This window comes from Bufo gargarizans, chromosome 5, assembly GCF_014858855.1.
Source record: "Bufo gargarizans isolate SCDJY-AF-19 chromosome 5, ASM1485885v1, whole genome shotgun sequence".
Lineage (NCBI taxonomy): Eukaryota > Metazoa > Chordata > Amphibia > Anura > Bufonidae > Bufo > Bufo gargarizans.
In genome coordinates, this window is record NC_058084.1 from 172,747,075 (window position 1) to 172,771,042 (window position 23,968).

General features: G+C 44.7%; 1 protein-coding gene across 1 annotated transcript in view; it reads left to right on the forward strand.

Moving 5' to 3' along the window:
- The window catches only part of LOC122939368 (collagen alpha-6(VI) chain-like), a 169,480-nt gene that overhangs the window by 126,306 nt on the left and 19,206 nt on the right, over positions 1-23,968 (forward strand). Inside the window, exons 16-19 of the mRNA XM_044295434.1 lie at positions 11,891-11,962; positions 20,174-20,200; positions 21,188-21,232; positions 23,465-23,518. Of these exons, the coding sequence (XP_044151369.1) occupies positions 11,891-11,962; positions 20,174-20,200; positions 21,188-21,232; positions 23,465-23,518 (198 nt within the window). The remainder of the gene's footprint in view (positions 1-11,890; positions 11,963-20,173; positions 20,201-21,187; positions 21,233-23,464; positions 23,519-23,968) is intronic.

Here is a 23,968-nt window from a genome sequence, read left to right on the forward strand (position 1 = left end):
ACACCCCTCAAGCTATTCAAAACTGATTTTTACAAACTTTGTTAACCCTTTAGGTGTCCCATGAGTATTAAAGGAAAATGCTAATGAAATTTCCAAGATTCACTTTTTTTTTAGCAGATTTTAAATTTTAATCAATTTTTTCTGCAACACATGAGGGTTTACAGACAGAAAAACTCAAAATCTATTATCCTAAATCTGGAGATCACAGAAACACCCCATATATGCTCAGAAACTGATGTATGGGCACACAGCAGGCTTCAGAGTGGAAGGAGCACTATATGGCTTTAGGAGCGTGGATCTAGCTAGATTTGTCATTGGGAGCTATGTCGCATATGAAGACATCCTGAGATGGCCCTACAGTGGAAATCCCCAAAAAGTTACCCCATTTTGGAAACTACACCCCTCAAGAATCTTTCAAGGTGTGTAGTTAGTACTTTGACCTCAAAGTTGTTTCCTAGAATTAGGAAACACTTGACAGTGAAAATGAAAAATTGATTTTTTTTCACAAAAAAAGTTGCTTTGCACCCACATTTTTCACTTTCCCAAAGGGTAACAGGACAAAATGAAACCTATATTTTGTTCCCCATTCCCCCCCCGAATACAGCAACACCTCATATACATGTGCTCAAAAAATGATGTATGGGCACACAGCAGGCTTCAGAGTGGAAGGAGCACCATATGGCTTTAGGAGAGCGGATTTAGCTGGAATGGTAATTGGAATATAAAGACACCCTGAGGTGGCCCTACAGTAGAAACCCCCCAAAAGTGACCCCATTTTGGAAACTACACCCCTCAAGGAATCTTTCAAGGTGTGTAGTAAGCACTTTGACCTCAAAGGTGTTTCCTAGAATTAGGCAGTGAAAATGAAAAATTGCATATGTGCTCAAAAAATTATGTATGGGCACACAGCAGGGCTCTAGAGGCAAAGTGCAAAATATGTTTTTTGCTGGCTTGAATAAACAGACATAGTATTTAGGTGCCATATCGCATGTTAAAAAATTCCTGAGGTCCCCAGAAATTAAAAACCCCAAGAAGGGACCCCATTTTGGAAAGCACACGCCCGTACGAAGATTTTAAGTGGTGGAAAGGGCAGTGGCGTGCCTAGGGTATTTTGCACCGGGTGCGGATTCTTTCTCTGGCACCCCCTTTTCCCCACGCCGAAACCATAATAAACTTTACTTTTACAGTTAAATATACCGAAATATGTATTTTGTTTAAAATAACATTTTTTTATCGCCAGTAAACTAAATTTCTGGTAAATGAAAATTTAAAGGGAATCTGACCGCAGCATATGGGAGGGTGGCGCTCCCTCTACTTAGCCATCGGGTGCCAAACTGCGGTGGCGGGGACCCGATGGTTGCAATGGCAGCCCAGATGCCTTACACAGGCATCGGGGCCTGCCAGCTACTGAAGCCCAGGAAATACAGCCTGAGGGCTGAGTTTCCTAGGCACCTGTCAGCGTCTTACTGTGTAAGACGCTGACAGTTGAATTCAGTACAATACAGAATGTATTGTACTGAATTGAAACAGGGATCAAACCCTAAAAAGGTGAAGTCCCACTGTGGAACAAATATAGAAAGTAAAAAAATTAGTTTTTTTTAAAATAAAAAATGTAATGTTTCAGGTTAAAAAAGGCATCCTTTTTCCAAAATAAAGTTAAAAAAATTGTAAAAAATAGAGAAAAAAAGAAAAGTAGACATATTAACCACCTCCCGACCGCTGTACGCATATATGCGTCCGGGAGGTGGTTGCTTTATTCCTCCTGGACGCATATACACGTCTTCTCGCGAGACGCGAGACTTCCTGTGAACGCGCGCACAGGCGCGCGCGCTCACAGGAACGGAAGGTAAGCGAGTGGATCTCCAGCCTGCCAGCGGCGATCGCTCGCTGGCAGGCTGGAGATCCGAATTTTTTTAACCCCTAACAGGTATATTAGACGCTGTTTTCATAACAGCGTCTAATATACCTCCTACCTGGTCCTCTGGTGGTCCCTTTTGTTAGGATCGACCACCAGAGGACTCAGGTAGGTCAGTACAGTCGCACCAAACACCACACTACACTACACTACACCCCCCCCCGTCACTTATTAACCCCTTATAAACCCCTGATCACCCATGATCACCCCATATAAACTCCCTGATCACCCCCCTGTCATTGATCACCCCCCTGTCAGGCTCCGTTCAGACGTCCGTATGATTTTTATGGATCCACGGATACATGGATCGGATCCGCAAAAAGCATACGGACGTCTGAATGGAGCCTTACAGGGGGGTGATCAATGACAGGCGGGTGATCACCCATATACACTCCCTGATCACCCCCTGTCATTGATCACCCCCCTGTCATTGATCACCCCCCCTGTAAGGCTCCATTCAGACGTCCGCATGATTTTTACGGATCCATGGATACATGGATCGGATCCGCAAAACACATGCGGACGTCTGAATGGAGCCTTACAGGGGGTGATCAATGACAGGCGGGTGATCACCCATATACACTCCCTGATCACCCCCCTGTCATTGATGACCCCCCTGTAAGGCTCCATTCAGACGTCCTCATGTGTTTTGTGGATCCGATCCATGTATCCATGGATCCGTAAAAATCATGCGGACGTCTGAATGGAGCCTTACAGGGGGGTGATCAATGACAGGCGGGTGATCACCCATATACACTCCCTGATCACCCCCTGTCATTGATCACCCCCCTGTCATTGATCACCCCCCTGTAAGGCTCCATTCAGACGTCCGCATGATTTTTACGGATCCATGGATACATGGATCGGATCCACAAAACACATGCGGACGTCTGAATGGAGCCTTACAAAGGGGGTGATCAGTGACAGGGAGGTGATCACCCTGATCACTCCCTGTCATTGATAACCCCCCTGTAAGGCTCCATTCAGACGTCCGCATGCGTTTTGTGGATCCGATCCATGTATCCATGGATCCGTAAAAAATCATGCGGATGTCTGAATGGAGCCTTACAGGAGGGGTGATCAGTGACAGGGGGGTGATCACCCTGATCATCCCCTGTCATTGATAACCCCCCTGTAAGGCTCCATTCAGACGTCCGCATGCGTTTTGTGGATCCGATCCATGTATCCATGGATCCGTAAAAAATCATGCGGATGTCTGAATGGAGCCTTACAGGGGGGGTGATCAGTGACAGGGGGGTGATCACCCTGATCACCCCCTGTCATTGATAACCCCCCTGTAAGGCTCCATTCAGACGTCCGCATGTGTTTTGTGGATCCGATCCATGTATCCATGGATCCGTAAAAAATCATGCGGATGTCTGAATGGAGCCTTACAGGAGGGGTGATCATTGACAGGGGGGTGATCACCCTGATCACCCCCTGTCATTGATAACCCCCCTGTAAGGCTCCATTCAGACATCCGCATGCGTTTTGTGGATCCGATCCATGTATCCATGGATCCGTAAAAAATCATGCGGATGTCTGAATGGAGCCTTACAGGGGGGGTGATCAGTGACAGGGGGGTGATCACCCTGATCACCCTGATCACCCCCTGTCATTGATAACCCCCCTGTAAGGCTCCATTCAGACGTCCGCATGTGTTTATTGGATCCGATCCATGTATCCATGGATCCGTAAAAATCATGCGGATGTCTGAATGGAGCCTTACAGGGGGGTGATTAATGACAGGGGGGTGATCAGGGAGTCTATATGGGTGATCACCCCCCTGTCATTGATCACCCCCCTGTCATTGATCACCCCCCCCCCCCTGGTAAGGCTCCATTCAGACATTATTTTTGGCACAAGTTAGCGGAAATTTTTTGTTTTGTTTTTGTTTTTGTTTTTTCTTACAAAGTCTCATATTCTACTAACTTGTGTCAAAAAATAAAATCTCACATGGACGCACCATACCCCTCACGGAATCCAAATGCGTAAACATTTTTAGACATTTATATTCCAGACTTCTTCTCACGCTTTAGGGCCCCTAAAAAGCCAGGGCAGTATAAATACCCCACATGTGACCCCATTTCGGAAAGAAGACACCCCAAGGTATTCCGTGAGGGGCATATTGAGTCCATGAAAGATTGAAATTTTTGTCCTAAGTTAGCGGAAAGTGAGACTTTGTGAGAAAAAAAACAAAAAAAAATCAATATCCGCTAACTTGTGCAAAAAAAAAAAAATTCTAGGAACTCGCCATGCCCCTCATTGAATACCTTGGGGTGTCTTCTTTCCAAAGTGGGGTCACATGTGGGGTATTTATACTGCCCTGGCTTTTTAGGGGCCCGAAAGTGTGAGAAGAAGTCTGGGATCCAAATGTCTAAAAATGCCCTCCTAAAAAGAATTTGGGCCCCTTTGCGCATCTAGGCTGCAAAAAAGTGTCACACATCTGGTATCGCGGTACTCAGGAGAAGTTGGGGAATGTGTTTTGGGGTGTTATTTTACATATACCCATGCTGGGTGAGAAAAATATCTTGGTCAAATGCCAACTTTGTATAAAAAAATGGGAAAAGTTGTCTTTTGCCAAGATATTTCTCTCACCCAGCATGGGTATATGTAAAATGACCCCCCAAAACACATTGCCCAACTTTTCCTGAGTACGGCGATACCACATGTGTGACACTTTTTTGCAGCCAAGGTGGGCAAAGGGGCACATATTCCAAAGTGCACCCTTCGGATTTCGCAGGCCATTTTTTACACATTTTGATTGCAAGGTACTTCTTACACATTTGGGCCCCTAAATTGCCAGGGCAGTATAACTTCGCCACAAGTGACCCCATTTTGGAAAGAAGACACCTCAAGGTATTCCGTGAGGGGCACGGCGAGTTCCTAGAATTTTTTATTTTTTGTCACAAGTTAGCGGAAAATGATGATTTTTCTTTTTTTTTCTTTTTTCCTTACAAAGTCTCATATTCCACTAACTTGCGACAAAAAATAAAAAATTCTAGGAACTCGCCATGCCCCTCACGGAATACCTTGGGGTGTCTTCTTTCCAAAATGGGGTCACTTGTGGCGTAGTTATACTGCCCTGGCAATTTAGGGGCCCAAATGTGTGAGAAGTACCTTGCAATCAAAATGTGTTAAAAATGGCCTACAAAATCTGAAAGGTGCACTTTGGAATATGTGCCCCTTTGCCCACCTTGGCAGCAAAAAAGTGTGACACATCTGGTATTGCCGTACTCAGGAGAAGTTGGGGAATGTGTTTTGGGGTGTCATTTTACATATACCCATGCTGGATGAGAGAAATATCTTGGCAAAAGACAACTTTTCCCATTTTTTTATACAAAGTTGGCATTTGACCAAGATATTTTTCTCACCCAGCATGGGTATATGTAAAATGACACCCCAAAACACATTCCCCAACTTCTCCTGAGTACCGCGATACCAGATGTGTGACACTTTTTTGCTGCCAAGGTGGGCAAAGGGGCACATATTCCAAAGTGCACCTTTTGGATTTCAACGGTCATTTTTTACACATTTTGATTGCAAAGTTCTTCTCACACATTTGGGCCCCTAAATTGCCAGGGCAGTATAACTACCCCACAAGTGACCCCATTTTGGAAAGAAGACACCCCAAGGTATTCTGTGAGGGGCATGGTGAGTTCCTAGAATTTTTTATTTTTTGTCGCAAGTTAGTGGAATATGAGACTTTGTAAGGAAAAAAGAAAAAAAAAGAAAAATCATCATTTTCCGCTAACTTGTGACAAAAAATAAAAAGTTCTATGAACTCACTATGCCCATCAGCGAATACCTTAGGGTGTCTACTTTCCGAAATGGGGTCATTTGTGGGGGTTTTCTACTGTTTGGGCATTGTAGAACCTCAGGAAACATGACAGGTGCTCAGAAAGTCAGAGCTGTTTCAAAAAGCGGAAATTCAAATTTTTGTACCATAGTTTGTAAATGCTATAACTTTTACCCAAACCATTTTTTTTTTTGCCCAAACATTTTTTTTTTATCAAAGACATGTAGAACAATAAATTTGGCGAAAAATTTATATATGGATGTCGTTTTTTTTTGCAAAATTTTACAGCTGAAAGTGAAAAATGTCATTTTTTTGCAAATAAATCGTTACATTTTGATTAATAACAAAAAAAGTTAAAATGCCAGCAGCAATGAAATACCACCAAATGAAAGCTCTATTAGTGAGAAGAAAAGGAGGTAAAATTCATTTGTATGGTAAGTTGCATGACCGAGCGATAAACGGTGAAAATAGTGTAGTGCCGAAGTGTAAAAAGTGCTCTGGTCATGAAGGGGGTTTCACCTAGCGGGGCTGAAGTGGTTAAGTATCGCCACGTCCATATTGACCAGTTTTTTAAAATATCACATGACGTAATCCCTCAGATGAAAACCGTCAAAAAAATAAAATAAAAACTATGCTAAAAAAACATTTTTTTTGTCACCTTATATCACTAAAAGTGTAACACCAAGCGATCAAAAAGGCGTATGCCACCTAAAATAGTAACAATCTAACCGTCACCTCATCCCGCAAAAAATGAGCCCCTACCTAAGACAATCACACACAAAAAAATAAAATAAACTATGGCTCAGATTATGGAGACACTAAAACATGATTTTTCTTTTGTTTCAGAAATGCTTTTATTTTGTTAAAAGTAAAAAAAAAAAAAGTAGAAATTAGGTATAGCTGCATCCGTAACAAAAAAGTTAAATTCTGACATTTCATCTCCATTTTCCATTAATTCTTGAGGAACACCTAAAGGGTTAACAAAATTTGTAAAATCAGTTTTGAATACCTTGAGAGGTTTCAATTTGTAAAATGAGGTCATTTTGGGTGGTTACTATTATGTAAGCCTCACAAAGTTACTTTAGACCTAAACTGGTCCTTAAAAAGTGGGTTTTGAAAATTTTTTGAAAAATTTCAAGATTTGCTTCTAAACCTCTAAGCCTTCTAAAAAATAAAAAATAAAATGGCATTCACAAAATGATCTAAACATGAAGTAGACATATGGGGAATGTAAAATAACTATTTTTTGAGTTATTACTATCTATTATAAAAGTAGATAAATTTAGAAATTTGCTAATTTTTACAAATTTCTGGTAAATTTGGTATTTTTTTATAAATAAAAATGTTTTTTTTTTACTTAGTTTTGCCACTGTCACGAGAAAAAAAAAGTTTTAAAGTTATCATGACATAAAGTGACACATGTCAGGTTTGCTAAAAATGGCCTGGTCCTTAAGGTGAACAATGGCTGACTCCTTAAGGTGTTACGTCCTGGCAGAGCATTAACCGCCTCCGGACCGCCTAACGCAGGATCGCGGTCCGGAGGCGGCAGTCTAAGGCACAGTCACGCATATACGCGTCATCTCGCGAAACGCGAGATTTCCTATGAACGCGCGCACACAGGAGCGCACGTTCACAGGATCGGAAGGTAAGAGAGTGGATCTACAGCCTGCCAGCGGCGATCGTTCGCTGGCAGGCTGTAGATGCGATATTTTTAACCCCTAACAGGTATATTAGACGCTGTTTTAAAAACAGCGTCTAATATACCTGCTACCTGGTCCTCTGGTGGTCCCTTTTGCTTGGATCGACCACCAGAGGACACAGGCAGCTCAGTAAAGTAGCACCAAGCACCACACTACACTACACCCCCCCTGTCACTTATTAACCCCTTATTAACCCCTGATCACCCCATATAGACTCCCTGATCACCCCCCTGTCATTGATCATCCCCCTGTTAGGCTTCATTCAGATGTCCGTATGTGTTTTACGGATCCACGGATCCATGGATCGGATCCGCAAAACACATACGGACGTCTGAATGGAGCCTTACAGGGGGGTGATCACCCCATATTGACTCCCTGATCACCCCCCTGTCATTGATCAACCCCCTGTCATTGATCACCCCCCTGTAAGGCTCCATTCAGATGTCCGTATGTGTTTTACGGATCCACGCATCCATGGATCGGATCCGCAAAACACATACGGACGTCTGATTAGAGCCTTACAGGGGGGTGATCAGGGAGTCTATATGGGATGATCACCCCCCTGTAAGGCTCCATTCAGACGTCCGTATGTGTTTTACGGCTCCACGCATCCATGAATCGGATCCGCAAAACACATACGGACGTCTGAATGGAGCCTTATAGGGGGGTGATCAATGACAGTGGGGTGATCACCCCATATACACTCCCTGATCACCCCCCTGTCATTGATCACCCCCCTGTAAGGCTCCATTCAGACGTCCGTATGTGTTTTACGGATCCACGCATCCATGGATCGGATACGCAAAACACATACGGACGTCTGAATGGAGCCTTACAGGGGGGTGATCAGGGAGTCTTTATGGGATGATCACCCCCCTGTAAGGCTCCATTCAGACGTCTGTATGTGTTTTACAGATCCACGCATCCATGGATCGGATCCGCAAAACACATACGGACGTCTGAATGGAGTCTTACAGGGGGGTGATCAATGACAGGGGGGTGATCACCCCTTATACACTCCCTGATCACCCCCCTGTCATTGATCACCCCCCTGTCACTGATCACCCCCCTGTAGGGCTCCATTCAGACATCCGTATGTGTTTTACGGCTCCACGCATCCATGAATCGGATCCGCAAAACACATACGGACGTCTGAAAGGAGCCTTACAGGGGGGTGATCAATGACCCCATATAGACTCCCTGATCACCCCCCTGTCATTGATCACCCCTCTGTCATTGATCACCCCCCTGTAAGGCTCCATTTAGACATTTTTTTTAGCACAAGTTAGCGGAAATTGATTTATTTATTTATTTATTTTTTTCTTACAAAGTCTCATATTCCACTAACTTGTGTCAAAAAATAAAATCTCACATGAACTCACCATACCCCTCACGGAATCCAAATGCGTAAAATTTTTTAGACATTTATATTCCAGACCTCTTCTCACGCTTTAGGGCCCCTAAAATGCCAGGGCAGTATAAATACCCCACATGTGACCCCATTTCGGAAAGAAGACACCCCAAGGTATTCACTGAGGGGCATATTGAGTCCATGAAAGATTAAACTTTTTGTCCCAAGTTAGAGGAAAGGGAGACTTTGTGAGAAAAAACAAAACAAAAAAAATGTCCGCTAACTTGTGCCGCAAAAAAAATCTTCTATGAACTCGCCATGCCCCTCATTGAATACCTTGGGGTGTCCAAAATTGGGTCACATGTGGGGTATTTATACTGCCCTGGCATTTTAGAGGGGCCCTAAAGCGTGAGAAGAAGTCTGGAATCCAAATGTCTAAAAATGCCCTCCTAAAAGGAATTTGGGCCCCTTTGCGCATGTAGGCTGCAGAAAAGTGTCACACATGTGGTATCGCCGTACTCAGGAGAAGTTGGGCAATGTGTTTTGGGGTGTCATTTTACATATACCCATGCTGGGTGAGATAAATATCTTGGTCAAATGCCAACTTTATATAAAAAAATGGGAAACGTTGTCTTTTGCCAAGATATTTCTCTCACCCAGCATGGGTATATGTAAAATGACACCCCAAAACACATTGCCCAACTTCTCCGGAGTACGGCGATACCACATGTGTGACACTTTTTTGCAGCCTAGGTGGGCAAAGGGGCCCACATTCCAAAGAGCACCTTTAGGATTTCACAGGGCTTTTTTTACACATTTTGATTTCAAACTACTTCTCACGCATTAGGGCCCCTAAAAAGCCAGGGCAGTATAACTACCCCACAAGTGACCCCATTTTGGAAAGAAGACACCCCAAGGTATTCCGTGAGGGGCATGGCGAATTCCTAGAATTTTTTATTTTTTGTCACAAGTTAGCGGAAAATGATATTAATTTTTCTTACAAAGTCTCATATTCCACTAACTTGCGACAAAAAATAAAAAATTCTAGGAACTCGCCATGCCCCTCACGGAATACCTTGGGGTGTCTTCTTTCCAAAATGGGGTCACTTGTGGGGTAGTTATACTGCCCTGGCTTTTTAGGGGCCCTGATGCGTGAGAAGTAATTTGAATTCAAAATGTGTAAAAAATGCCCTGTGAAATCCTAAAGGTGCTCTTTGGAATGTGGGCCCCTTTGCCCACCTAGGCTGCAAAAAAGTGTCACACATGTGGTATCGCCGTACTCAGGAGAAGTTGGGCAATGTGTTTTGGGGTGTCATTTTACATATACCCATGCTGGGTGAGAGAAATATCTCGGCAAAAGACAACTTTTCCCATTTTTTTATACAAAGTTGGCATTTGACCGAGATATTTATCTCACCCAGCATGGGTATATGTAAAAAGACACCCCAGAACACATTGCCCAACTTCTCCTGAGTACGGCGAGAATTCGAGATTATTTTATTGAATGCAAAAAATTGCCAATGTAAAGGCGTGGGTCACTATAGTTAAATTTTTAAAGCTGGTATAAGTTTCCTGAAACTGGAGAACATGGTTGGCACAGCAGAACATTAGGATAGCTTTATATGCAGATAGAGTTAAGTGCTCCAATATATTCGCAAATGCGCTAATCGGCAGTGATTAGAATATTTTTTTGCACTATGGGCAACTTCACATTTTAGCAGGTCTGAACCTGTTCGTGCTCAACACTAGTGCTGACTAGTTCAGCACCGTTCACCTCTTCAGCTTCCTTCTGTCGTTCTGTAAAAAGGGGTCATCATTGACCGGCCAATCGCAGCACTTGGAGCTGCAGAGCTGTAGTCCGAAGCAAGTGCAAAGGGATGAATAACTTTGATGATTTAGGAATAATTGAGTCTGTAAAACACACCTTTACTTGGCATAAACCGTAATCCAAACAGTTTCCAAACTGTATTTTGGTCATCAGCAGGTATTGCCTTCACTTTGGCAGGCAAATACTTCTGCAACAATCTCAGCTCTGCTATGCGGTAGCTCTCTTAGCTCTGCTATGCTAGCTGGGTAAAACAGGAACTCTTTCTCTTCTGCTGGAACTTTAACCTGTAGCCTGTCTCTTACTTTATCTTTATCTGCAATCCTAGGAACTTCTTGTCCTGTCTTTGAGTACCTCAAGCTCTAGCTTCAGCTTGGATGAAGGCAATGCAAGCCCAGGAGGGGACAAGCAACCATGTAGGCTTCAGAGGCAGTGTCTCTGGGCACAGCAGAGCAGACAGAGCTCTGCTAGCCGACACACAACCTCTCCCTGAGGCGAGTAGGCTACACTGACTCACCAACATTAAAACTCCTACCTTTCTAAAGAGGCTGGAAGGGAACCAGAAGGTTCATCTTTAGGGAAACTAACTCTCTGCCAATGTTGCTGCCACCTGCTGGTGAACCAGGCAAATTACATGTTAACATTGTTTTACAAGGAAATACATTGCAGGAAATTACAGTAAATATATATGAGATGACACTTGCTGCACCAACCAAGATAGTGGGGGTATAAAAGAGGTGGTAATGCCATGGTGCCCCGATTCACCCATGATCCTGCTTCAGCACCCGGCGGAACTTGCGTCATAAATGTACGGCGCTGGTCCTTAAGTCATGTCCAGCTGCGCCGTACATATCTCTAGCTGCTACTTATCCTAAGATATGGGCAGCTAAAGTGGCCCCGCAATCCTTTTAGTCTGGAGGAGAAGGGGGAGGGCAGTTGTAGAGCTGACAGCCTGCGGGGGAAAGGAAAATAATAAAAAATATATAGAAATTTGGAATAATAATCATTGTACTGACCACTGGAACATAAAGGGGAACATGTTACTGGTCCTTAAGGCTAAAATTTATTATGTCACTAAAGGGTTCAAAAATGCAATCATGTCCACTGAGATTTACTTCAGACACATATTCAAAATCTGCAATAAAAAAGTGACATTTTGGGGTTTTTACAATTTTAATGTGACTGCTAGGAGGTTAAAATAATCAGTATTTTTGGTTAAACTGTATAGTAAATAGAATAAGTAAATATGTAAGTTAGAGTATGGTATTTTTAAGTATTCTTTGATTTTCATCTTCTTAAGGGTGACAGAGGATTACCTGGTCCACTGGGAGAAAGCGGTGACAAAGGATGTGTAGGAGTCAAAGGCCTCAAGGTAACAATATGATTTTGAATGTAAAATTTTAGTTCGAGATATGTTGTTGGGAACATTAATATAAAATGAGATATAGGATATTTTAGGGTTAAAGCGGTGCAGAAAATGGTTCAAAAACTTCATAGTTAGAGTTGAGCGGACACCTGGATGTTCGGGTTCGAGAAGTTCGGCCCGAACCCGAACCCCATTGAAGTCAATGGGGACCCGAACTTTTCGGCACTAAAAAGGCTGTAAAACAGCCCAGGAAAGGGCTAGAGGGCTGCAAAAGGCAGCAACATGTAGGTAAATCCCCTGCAAACAAATGTGGATAGGGAAATGAATTAAAATAAAAATTAAATAAATAAATAATTAACCAAAATCAATTGGAGAGAGGTCCCATAGCAGAGAATCTGGCTTCACGTCACCCACCACTGGAACAGTCCATTTTCATAAATTTAGGCCCAGCACCCAGGCAGAGGAGAGAGGTCCCGTAACAGACAATCTGGCTTCATGTCAGCAGAGAATCAGTCTTCATATCATAGCAGAGAATCAGGCTTCACGTCAGCCACCAATGCAACAGTCCATTGTCAGATATTTAGGCCCAGCACCCAGGCAGAGGAGAGAGGTCCCGTAACAGACAATCTGGCTTCATGTCAGCAGAGAATCAGTCTTCATGTCATAGCAGAGAATCAGGCTTCACGTCACCCACCACTGTAACAGTCTATTTTCATAAATTTAGGCCCAGCACCCAGGCAGAGGAGAGAGGTCCCGTAACAGACAATCTGGCTTCATGTCAGCAGAGAATCAGTCTTCATGTCATAGCAGAGAATCAGGATTCACGTCACCCACCACTGCAACAGTCCATTTTCATAAATTTAGGCCCAGCACCCAGGCAGAGGAGAGAGGTCCCGTAACAGACAATCTGGCTTCATGTCAGCAGAGAATCATTCTTCATATAATAGCAGAGAATCAGGCTTCACGTCACCCACCACTGCAACAGTCCATTTTCATAAATTTAGGCCCAGCACCCAGGCAGAGGAGAGAGGTCCTGTAACAGACAATCTGGCTTCATGTCAGCAGAGAATCAGTCTTCATATCATAGCAGAGAATCAGGCTTCACGTCAGCCACCAATGCAACAGTCCATTGTCAGATATTTAGACCCAGCACCCAGGCAGAGGAGAGAGGTCCCGTAACAGACAGACAATCTGGCTTCATGTCAGCAGAGAATCAGTCTTCATGTCATAGCAGAGAATCAGGCTTCACGTCACCCACCACTGCAACAGTCCATTTTCATAAATTTAGGCCCAGCACCCAGGCAGAGGAGAGAGGTCCCGTAACAGACAATCTGGCTTCATGTCAGCAGAGAATAAGTCTTCATATCATAGCAGAGAATCAGGCTTCACGTCAGCCACCAATGCAACAGTCCATTGTCAGATATTTAGGCCCAGCACCCAGGCAGAGGAGAGAGGTCCTGTAACAGAGGATCTGGCTTCATGTCAGCAGAGAATTAGTCTGCATGTCATAGCAGAGAATCAGGCTTCACGTCACCCAACATTGGAACAGTCCATTGGCATATATTTAGGCCCCGGCACCCAGACAGAGGAGAGGTTCATTCAACTTTGGGTAGCCTCGCAATATAATGGTAAAATGAAAATAAAAATAGGATTGAATGAGGAAATGCCCTGGAGTACAATAATATATGGTTGAGGAGAGGTATTTAATGTCTAATCTGGAGAAGGGACGGACAGGTCCTGTGGGATCCATGCCTGGTTCATTTTTATGAACGTCAGCTTGTCCACATTGGCTGTAGACAGGCGGCTGCGTTTGTCTGTAATGACACCCCCTGCCGTGCTGAATACACGTTCAGACAAAACGCTGGCCGCCGGGCAGGCCAGCACCTCCAAGGAATAAAAGGCTAGCTCTGGCCACGTGGACAATTTAGAGACCCAGAAGTTGAATGGGGCCGAACCATCAGTCAGTACGTGGAGGGGTGTGCACACGTACTGTTCCACCATGTTAGTGAAATGTTGCCTCCTGCTAACACGTTGCGTATCAGGTGGTGGTGCAGTTAGCTGTGGCGTGTTGACAAAACTTTTCCACATCTCTGCCATGCTAACCCTGCCCTCAGAGGAGCTGGCCGTGACAAAGCTGCCTTGGCGACCTCTTGCTCCTCCTCTGCCTTGGCCTTGGGCTTCCACTTGTTCCCCTGTGACATTTGGGAATGCTCTAAGTAGCGCGTCTACCAACGTGCGCTTGTACTCGCGCATCTTCCTATCACGCTCCAGTGCAGGAAGTAAGGTGGGCACATTGTCTTTGTAGCGTGGATCCAGCAGGGTGGCAACCCAGTAGTCCGCACACGTTAAAATGTGGGCAACTCTGCTGTCGTTGCGCAGGCACTGCAGCATGTAGTCGCTCATGTGTGCCAGGCTGCCCAGGGGTAAGGACAAGCTGTCCTCTGTGGGAGGCGTATCGTCATCGTCCTGCCTTTCCCCCCAGCCACGCACCAGTGATGGGCCCGAGCTGCGTTGGGTGCCACCCCGCTGTGATCATGCTTCATCCTCATCCTCCTCCACCTCCTCCTCATCCTCGTCCTCCTCGTCCTCCAGTAGTGGGCCCTGGCTGGCCACATTTGTACCTGGCCTCTGCTGTTGCAAAAAACCTCCCTCTGAGTCACTTCGAAGAGACTGGCCTGAAAGTGCTAAAAATGACCCCTCTTCCTCCTCCTCCTGGGCCACCTTCTCTTCCATCATCGCCCTAAGTGTTTTCTCAAGGAGACATAGAAGTGGTATTGTAACGCTGATAACGGCGTCATCGCCACTGGCCATGTTGGTGGAGTACTTGAAACAGCGCAACAGGGCACACAGGTCTCGCATGGAGGCCCAGTCATTGGTGGTGAAGTGGTGCTGTTCCGCAGTGCGACTGACCCATGCGTGCTGCAGCTGAAACTCCACTATGGCCTGCTGCTGCTCGCACAGTCTGTCCAGCATGTGCAAGGTGGAGTTCCACCTGGTGGGCACGTCGCATATGAGGCGGTGAGCGGGAAGGCCGAAGTTACGCTGTAGCGCAGACAGGCGAGCAGCGGCAGGATGTGAACGCTGGAAGCGCGAACAGACGGCCCGCACTTTATGCAGCAGCTCTGACATGTCGGGGTAGTTGTTAATGAACTTCTGCACCACCAAATTCAGCACATGCCCAGGCAAGGGATGTGCGTCAAACCGGCTAGTCCCAGAGCTGCAACGAGATTTCGCCCATTATCGCACACCACCAGGCCGGGCTTGAGGCTCACCGGCAGCAACCACTCGTCGGTCTGTTGTTCTATACCCCGCCACAACTCCTGTGCGGTGTGGGGCCTGTCCCCCAAACATATGAGTTTCAGAATGGCCTGCTGACATTTACCCCGGCTGTGCTGAAGTTGGTGGTGAAGGTGTGTGGCTGACTGGATGAGCAGGTGGAAGAAGAGGAGGAGGAAGCCGAGAAGGAGGAGGTGGCAACAGGAGGCAAAGAATGTTGCCCTGCGATCCTTGGCGGTGGAAGGATGTCCGCCAAACAGCTCTCCGCCTGGGGCGCAGCTGCCACTACATTTACCCAGTGTGCAGTTAGGGAGATATAGCGTCCCTGGCCGTGCTTACAGGTCCACGTATCTGTGGTTAGGTGGACCTTGCTACAGATGGCGTTGCGCAGTGCACACTTGATTTTATCGGATACTTGGTTGTGCAGGGAAGGCACGGCTCTCTTGGAGAAGTAGTGGCGGCTGGGAACAACATACTGTGGGACAGCAAGCGACATGAGCTGTTTGAAGCTGTCTGTGTCCACCAGCCTAAATGACAGCATTTCATAGGCCAGTAGTTTAGAAATGCTGGCATTCAGGGCCAGGGATCGAGGGTGGCTAGGTGGGAATTTACGCTTTCTCTCCAATGTTTGTGAGATGGAGAGCGGAACGCTGCCGTGTTACATGGTTGAGACGCTTGGTGACGGAGGTGGTGGTGGTGTTGGTGGTACATCCCCTGTTTGCTGGGCGGCAGGTCCCAACGTTCCTCCAGAGGCGGAGGAAGAGGCCGAGGCGGCAGCAGCAGAAGAGGCCGAGGCGGCAGCAGCAGAAGAGGCCGAGGCGGCAGCAGCAGAAGAGGTAGCAGGGGGAGCCTGAGCGACTTCCATGTTTTTAAGGTGTTTACTCCACTGCAGTTCATGCTTTGCATGCAGGTGCCTGGTCATGCAGGTTGTGCTAAGGTTCAGAACGTTAATGCCTCGCTTCAGGCTGTGATGGCACAGCGTGCAAACCACTCGGTTCTTGTCGTCAGCTCATTGTTTGAAGAAGTGCCATGCCAGGGAACTCCTTAAAGCTGCCTTTGGGGTGCTCGGTCCAAGATGGCGGCGGTCAGTAGCAGGCGGAGTCTCTTGGCGGCGGGTGTTCTGCTTTTGCCCACTGCTCCCTCTTTTGCTACGCTGTTGGCTCGGTCTCACCACTGCCTCTTCCTCCGAACTGTGAAAGTAAGTGGCACGACCTTCATTCCATGTGGGGTCTAGGACCTCATCGTCCCCTGCATCGTCTTCCACCCAGTCTTGATCCCTGACCTCCTGTTCAGTCTGCACACTGCAGAAAGACGCAGCAGTTGGCACCTGTGTTTCGTCATCATCAGAGACATGCTGAGGTGGTATTCCCATGTCCTCATCATCAGGAAACATAAGTGGTTGTGCGTCAGTGCAGTCTATGTCTTCCACCGCTGGGGAAGGGCTAGGTGGATGCCATTGGGAAACCCTGCCAGCAGAGTCTTCAAACAGCATAAGAGACTGCTGCATAACTTGAGGCTCAGACAGTTTCCCTGATATGCATGGGGGTGATGTGACAGACTGATGGGGTTGGTTTTCAGGCGCCATCTGTGCGCTTTCTGCAGAAGACTGGGTGGGAGATAATGTGAACGTGCTGGATCCACTGTCGGCCACCCAATTGACTAATGCCTGTACCTGCTCAGGCCTTACCATCCTTAGAACGGCATTGGGCCCCACCATATATCGCTGTAAATTCTGGCGGCTACTGGGACCTGAGGTAGTTGGTACACTAGGACGTGTGGATGTGGCAGAACGGCCACGTCCTCTCCCAGCACCAGAGGGTCCACTAACACCACCACGACCATGTCCACGTTCGCGTCCCTTACTAGATGTTTTCCTCGTTATCGTTCACCACAACAACAAAAATATTATTTGGCCCAATGTATTGTATTCAAATTCAGCTGAATATAAATTTGAGGCCTAGTATTTAGGCGCTGGGTGACAGGTATAGATTTACTGACAGAATTAGACTTGGAAATGCACAGTAGCGTGTGTGTGAAGTTATTCTGAATGACCCTATGTGCACCTTGAATATTATATACCATTTTAGGGATGTATTTAAAGTAGGCTTGATACAGCAGAAACCACTAAATTATGAAATTGCTAAATTGGGAATTGTATTTCAACCCAGAACAAAAAATGTGCTTTGACGGACACTAAATAACTTGCCCAGCCAGAACAGTACAGCAGTAACGACAGATTTAGCGGGATATAAATTTGAGGCCTAGTATTTAGGCGCTGGGTGACAGGTATAGATTTACTGACGGAATTAGACTTGGAAATGCACAGTAGCGTGTGTGTGAAGTTATTCTGAATGACCCTATGTGCACCTTGAATATTATATACCCTTTTAGGGATAGATTTAAAATAGCTCTGATACAGTAGAAACCACTAAATTATGAAATTGCTAAATTGGGAATTGTATTTCAACCCAGAACAAAAAATGTGCTTTGACGGACACTAAATAACTTGCCCAGCCAGAACAGTACAGCAGTAACGACAGATTTAGCTGGATATAAATTTGAGGCCTAGTATTTAGGCGCTGGGTGACAGGTATAGATTTACTGACAGAATTAGACTGGGATATGGCCAAAAAATAACCACACTATTGCTGGTTAAATGCACTTGGTGTGACAGCTTGACCAACCACACTACTGAGGGTTAAATGCACTTGGTGACAGGCGCAGCTTGCCCCTGATGTAGTATATGGCCAAAAAATGAACAGACTATTGCTGGTTAAATGCACTTGGTGTGACAACTTGACCAACCACACTACTGAGGGTTAAATGCACTTGGTGACGGGCGCAGCTTGCCCCTGATGTAGTATATGGCCAAAAAATAAACAGACTATTGCTGGTTAAATGCACTTGGTGTGACAGCTTCACCCTGATGTAGGCTTTAGCCAAAAAACAACCACACCATTGAGGGTTAAATGCACTTGGTGACAGGCGCAGCTTGCCCCTGATGTAGTATATGGCCAAAAAATAAACAGACTATTGCTGGTTAAATGCACTTGGTGTGACAGCTTCACCCTGATGTAAGCTTTAGCCAAAAAACAACCACACCATTGAGGGTAAATGCACTTGGTGACAGGCGCAGCTTGCCCCTGATGTAGTATATGGCCAAAAAACAACCACACCATTGAGGGTTAAATGCACTTGGTCGCAGCTTGTGCTGGGGCACCACAAGACACAAAATGGCTGCCGATCACCCCAGAATAAAGTGACTGACAAACGGTCTGGGCAGCCTAAAAACAGTGAGCAATTGAGTATCAGCAGCTCAATGACCCACAGCTGCAGATCGATCAATAATCAAGTCCTTTGGAGGAGTTAATCTGCCTAATCTCGCCCTACTGTCGCAGCCGCAACCTCTCCCTACGCTAATCAGAGCAGAGTGACGGGCAGCGCTATTTGACTCCAGCTTAAATAGAGGCTGGGTCACATGGTGCTCTGGCCAATCACAGCCATGCCAATAGTAGGCATGGCTGTGATGGCCTCTTGGGGCAAGTAGTATGACGCTTGTTGATTGGCTGCTTTGCAGCCTTTCAAAAAGCGCCAAGAAAGCGTCACAAAAGTGCCAAGAAAGCGACGAACACCGAACCCGGACTTTTACGAAAATGTCCGGGTTCGGGTCCGTGTCACGGACACCCCAAAATTCGGTACGAACCCGAACTATACAGTTCGAGTTCGCTCATCCCTATTCATAGTGAACGGGGCCGGACGGTATCTTGGCAGCGCACTGTAGCACCCAGTATTCACGTATCCAGCAGGCTGCCTCCCGAATCAGTTTACCGCAAATTTGAACCAGGCCTTAGTTCTTGTAACTGAATTTCTCTGGTATCATATAGTGGGATAGAACCTATAAATATATAGAATAGATCATTCCAAATTGTGAAGGATGCTGGAGAGCCACAACTTCTTTTCTCAAGGTGCCCATTCTCATTAGCTTACACAATCATCTAATGTGTAATGTGCAGACTCTCCCTGATGACAGATATCAGAAAGCTAAGACTTGATGTTTGTTTTCATGGAAGATATGCCACCACCAAAGGCATTTGGCAGTGGTTTATTCCCCTCTACACATTGAAATCAAATGTACGCTCGGGAGAATTGAAAGTGCATATGCTTGGGATGTTGGGAGGTATTGCTGTGTCAGACTAATTTGCATTCAGCTGACAGCTAAAGGCACAGAAGCTACATGCTTAGCCCAACCCCAGACATCAGCATGCCCCAGGTAATCTGCAGACCCCAGCACACTCCAGAGAAGAGCAGGGATAACTAGTTACGTCAACTACAGGAAATTGGATCAGATTTAGTTAAAGATTTAGTTAAAGAGGACCTTTCATGGGACCAGACTTTATAAATTATGTATCAGGATATGTAGGGCATACAGCGGGGTTCTAATAGCGCTAACTATTTTTTCTGGGCTCCGTTCACCCGCTGTGGCCTCTATTGTATTCACCCACATGGTATGCTAATTTTCACATCAGAACAGGGAGGAGGAGACTGCCCTGTTTCTCAATGGGCAGATCACATGCTCACAGCCAGGGAGAAGGTGAGCTTTTTTTTTTCTCCCTGGCTGTGATGCTCTCTGCTGCGATTGGACAGCACACAGCCAGGGAGAAGGAGACGCCCATTGAGAAACAGAGCATTCTCCTCCTCCTAGTACCGATGTGAAAATTAACATATATGGTGAGAGAATACAAATACTTAGTTTATAATGTCTGGACCCATGAAAGGTCCTCATTAAAACAGCAGAAGACACAAGGCTAAGAATATATGGGGCTCATGCATTTTTTTCTGAAAAGCTTTAAGGCTTTACACAATGCGAAATTGCTGGTGGTACTTATAAACATTTTATCAGTTTTTTTATTCATTTATATACATTGTGTGTTTCTTTATCAGGGTTCAAGAGGGTTTCCAGGAGAACAGGTCTGTATTTCGGTGTCTATGGAGTTGTTTGTGTTGTGTTAAGAACATCAAATCAATTTACTTGTTTTGCTATTTTATTTTACCTGATCCAAGTGAGAATCTTATCACCTGTTTATTATTCTCATATATTTATCAGAAAGAAATGTTAAACCTGGCAAATCGATACACAGATGCATCCTAATAATCAGAGATTTGTTTAAATCTGCATAACTTAATTTGGGCAAAAACATTAATTGAATGCAAGAATATTTTCTAGATATTTGAGCATAGATATAACTATGTTTCAATTATATCCTCTAACTTTATTTTCTCATATTCTAAATTCTTTCTTCAATGGGTTGTCTAGGATTTGAAAAACATGGCTGCTTTCTTCCAAAAACAGCACCACACCTGTCAATAGTTTGTGTGTGGTATTGCAGCTAAGCCCTGCTCACTTCAATGGAATGGAGCTGAAATGCAATGCCAGACACAACTTATGGACAGGCGAGGTGCTGTTTCTGGAAGAAAGCAGCCATGTTTTTAAATAATGGATTACCCCTTTTAATGAGAAGTGTTCATGTTACTGGCAAAGCTCTGGATGTGTCAGAGCTTTGTAGACAATTATTAAACATAATACAATAAAATTCTTTTTAACATCCTTCAAATCAGCATGGAAAGCATTTCTTCAAACTGTTGTTTGATGATGAGCAGTGGTAATTAGATATGGTTCATTTCATCCTTCTTTTTTCCAAAGTTCTTGACCACAAAGACACAATACATCAGGAAGGCATACATGTCCTTCTAAGATATTATAGGCAGTGTATCATTTGTATATGATTTATCCTGTACCTTGTTTCTGTTTGTCATAAATAGTGTAGAATAGGTACTGTATATAAGAAATACCCAAATGTGTACTGCTGCCACAAAGCCCACTATTGTGCACATATTGCCATATGGTAAACAAATGCTGTTTGAAAATGTATTTTGTGCCTTTGTTTATTTATGTAGAATGAAAATGGAGAACAAGGGCTTGATGGACTTCATGGAGAAAAGGTATGCTGTTTATTATATATGTACACTGATCAGCCATAACATTATTGCCTATTAGTATGCAGGACGCCCTCATGCCACCTTAACAGCTCTGACCCAAGGCATGGACTCCATAAGACTTTAGCAGTAGATCCTGCAAGTTATATAAGATGTAAGGTGGGGCCTCCTTGGATTAGCCTTGTTTTACAGCACATCCAACAGTTGCCCGATCATATTGACATCTGTAGAATTTGGAGGGCAGGGTAACACGTGGAACTCTTTGTTATGGTCCTCCAACAACTTTTACATCAGGGCAGGGTGCTGCTGAAAGAGGCCACCGCCATTGGGGAATATTGTTGCTATGAATAAGTGTACTGTACTTGATCTGCTACATTGTTTAGGTATCAAACAAAAGGATTTTTGTGTGTTATTTCTAGTACCACTTGAGCTGCAGTCCCAGAAAAAGGGAGTAGGTCCAATCTCCCTATATTATAAAAGTCTATACATACAAGTTTGGGTCTGCGCTGAAAATTCACATGTAGAGAATAGTTCAAAAGCACTGGTCTTTCAAGAGTTGTTTCTCTCGGTCTTTGGCTCCAACCCCCACGATCTCTGGATCGACCAGCATCCAGAGCTGATGTTATTCCTTCAAATTAAACATGAACATAGGGCAGACCCACAAGACAGAATATTCATAATAATGTATTGCACTTACAAAATTTCTTCTTTCAGTATCACACATAAAATATGCAAAACTCCTGCCCGACCCGGGTTTCACTCCTGCTTCGTCTGGGGCGTCATAGTTTCGTTTTCATATGTGTGGTATTTATTGCCCCATCACATTAATCACGTGATTTACCAAAGCTCCCCACCCTAAATTAATCGGGTATTCCTTTCCTATAAGGAGTTCTCAGTTTGGTACTTTGGTACTCACATAAAATATAAAAACTGTTACATTTTATCTATAAATTATTATATTATAGATAAAATGTAACAGTTTTAATATTTTATGTGACTAAGGCCTCCTGCACATAAATGTGGGGCAGCCTCAGCAAATCGTGGACCATTTCACTTTAATGGGTTAGCGATCTGCCCGTTCCACAAAAAGATAGTGCTTCCGTTGGTTTCCGTTCCGTGCTTCTGTTTTGCACCATTCCGCATCTCCGGATTTGCGGACCCATTGAAATAAATGGGTCTGCATCCGTGAAGCGGAATGCCCACAGAACGGTGCCCTTGTATTGCGGATCCGCAAATGCGGTCCACGATACGGCCACGGGGCGCACACGTTCGTGTGCAGGAGTCCTAAAATGGAATGTAAGTACCAAACTGAGAACCCCTTATAAGAAAGGAATACCCAATTAATTTAGGATGGGAAGCTTTGGTAAATCATGTGATTAATGTGATGGGGCAATAAATACTGCCCATACGAAAACTAAACTATGACGCTCCAGACAAAGCAAAAGCAAAACCTGGGTCGGGCAGGAGTTTTGCATATCTTATGTGTGATACTGAAAGAAGAATTTTTTTAAGTACAATAAATTATTACGAATATCCTATCTTGCGGGTCTGCCCTATGTTCATGTTTAATTTGAAGGAATAACATCATCTCTGGATGCTGGTCCGTTCAGAGATCTTGGGGGTTGGTGCCAAAGACCGAGAGAAACAACTCCTGAATTTTCATCGCGGACCCAAACTTTTATGTATAGACAATGTTTAGGTAGGTGATATGTGTCACATCCACATAAATACAAAGATGCAAGGGTTACCTGCAGAACATTGTCCAGAACAACGCACTGCATCCACCTGTCTGCCTTCTTCCTGCTGTGCATTTTGGTGCCATCTCTTCCTTGGGTAAGCCAAGCATAAGCAACCAGCCATCCACTTGATGTAAAATTATTTGTAACTGATGAGACACCTTCTTCCAAAGCTGCACATATGCCCATTGTAGGCACTTTCAGTGGTGGACAGGGGTTAAATAAGACCACTCTGAAACTACACAGTCCCTTAGGCAGAAAGCTAGAATGCATTCTAATACCTTTCTGTTATAGATTTGACTCAGTCATCTTGCATTCAGAAATTTGCACTTGCCTTTTTTTCCAAAATATCAACTTACTGTTAACTTGCACTTCACCATTTGAGAGGTACCATGGTCATGATCTTCAGTGGCTTTAATGTTATGACTGATTAATGTACATGATATTCTATCCATATAGAAGCCTCAATTACTATCCCCTTTTTTTTCCATCTCACTTTTAGGGGAAGTCCGGATCTCCAGGAATAAAAGGAGAGAAGGGTGAAAAAGGAGAACTAGTAAGACATGTTTAGTTTTCTACAGTATACTCTACTTAAGACCTTAAATTCTTAGACAAAATGCAAAACCTGATCCATTGATGATTTGTGCTGGTGTCTGTGACCCCATGAGTCAGCAGCCAACCACACTGGGACTATTCCAAGAGGTAAAGGCTAGGTGACTCCTTGCAGTGAAGGCCAGGAGACAACCAAGATAAGACCCTAAGGACTAGCTCAAAGTCAAATCAATTGGTTGGCACAGTGTGTCGAAACTCGCTGCCCATAACAGTCAAGGACAGTGAAAGAGGAGGGGAGACCAGCTAGCATAGCTCACAGAGAACCCACCATCCAAGATAAGATTGGGGAAGAAGAGCAGGTCAAGCAAAGGGGCTATTACTGACATGGCCAACTCATAGGAACAATATTGACTACAATCTATCCAATTTACATAAAAGTATAGCAGTCAGTTTC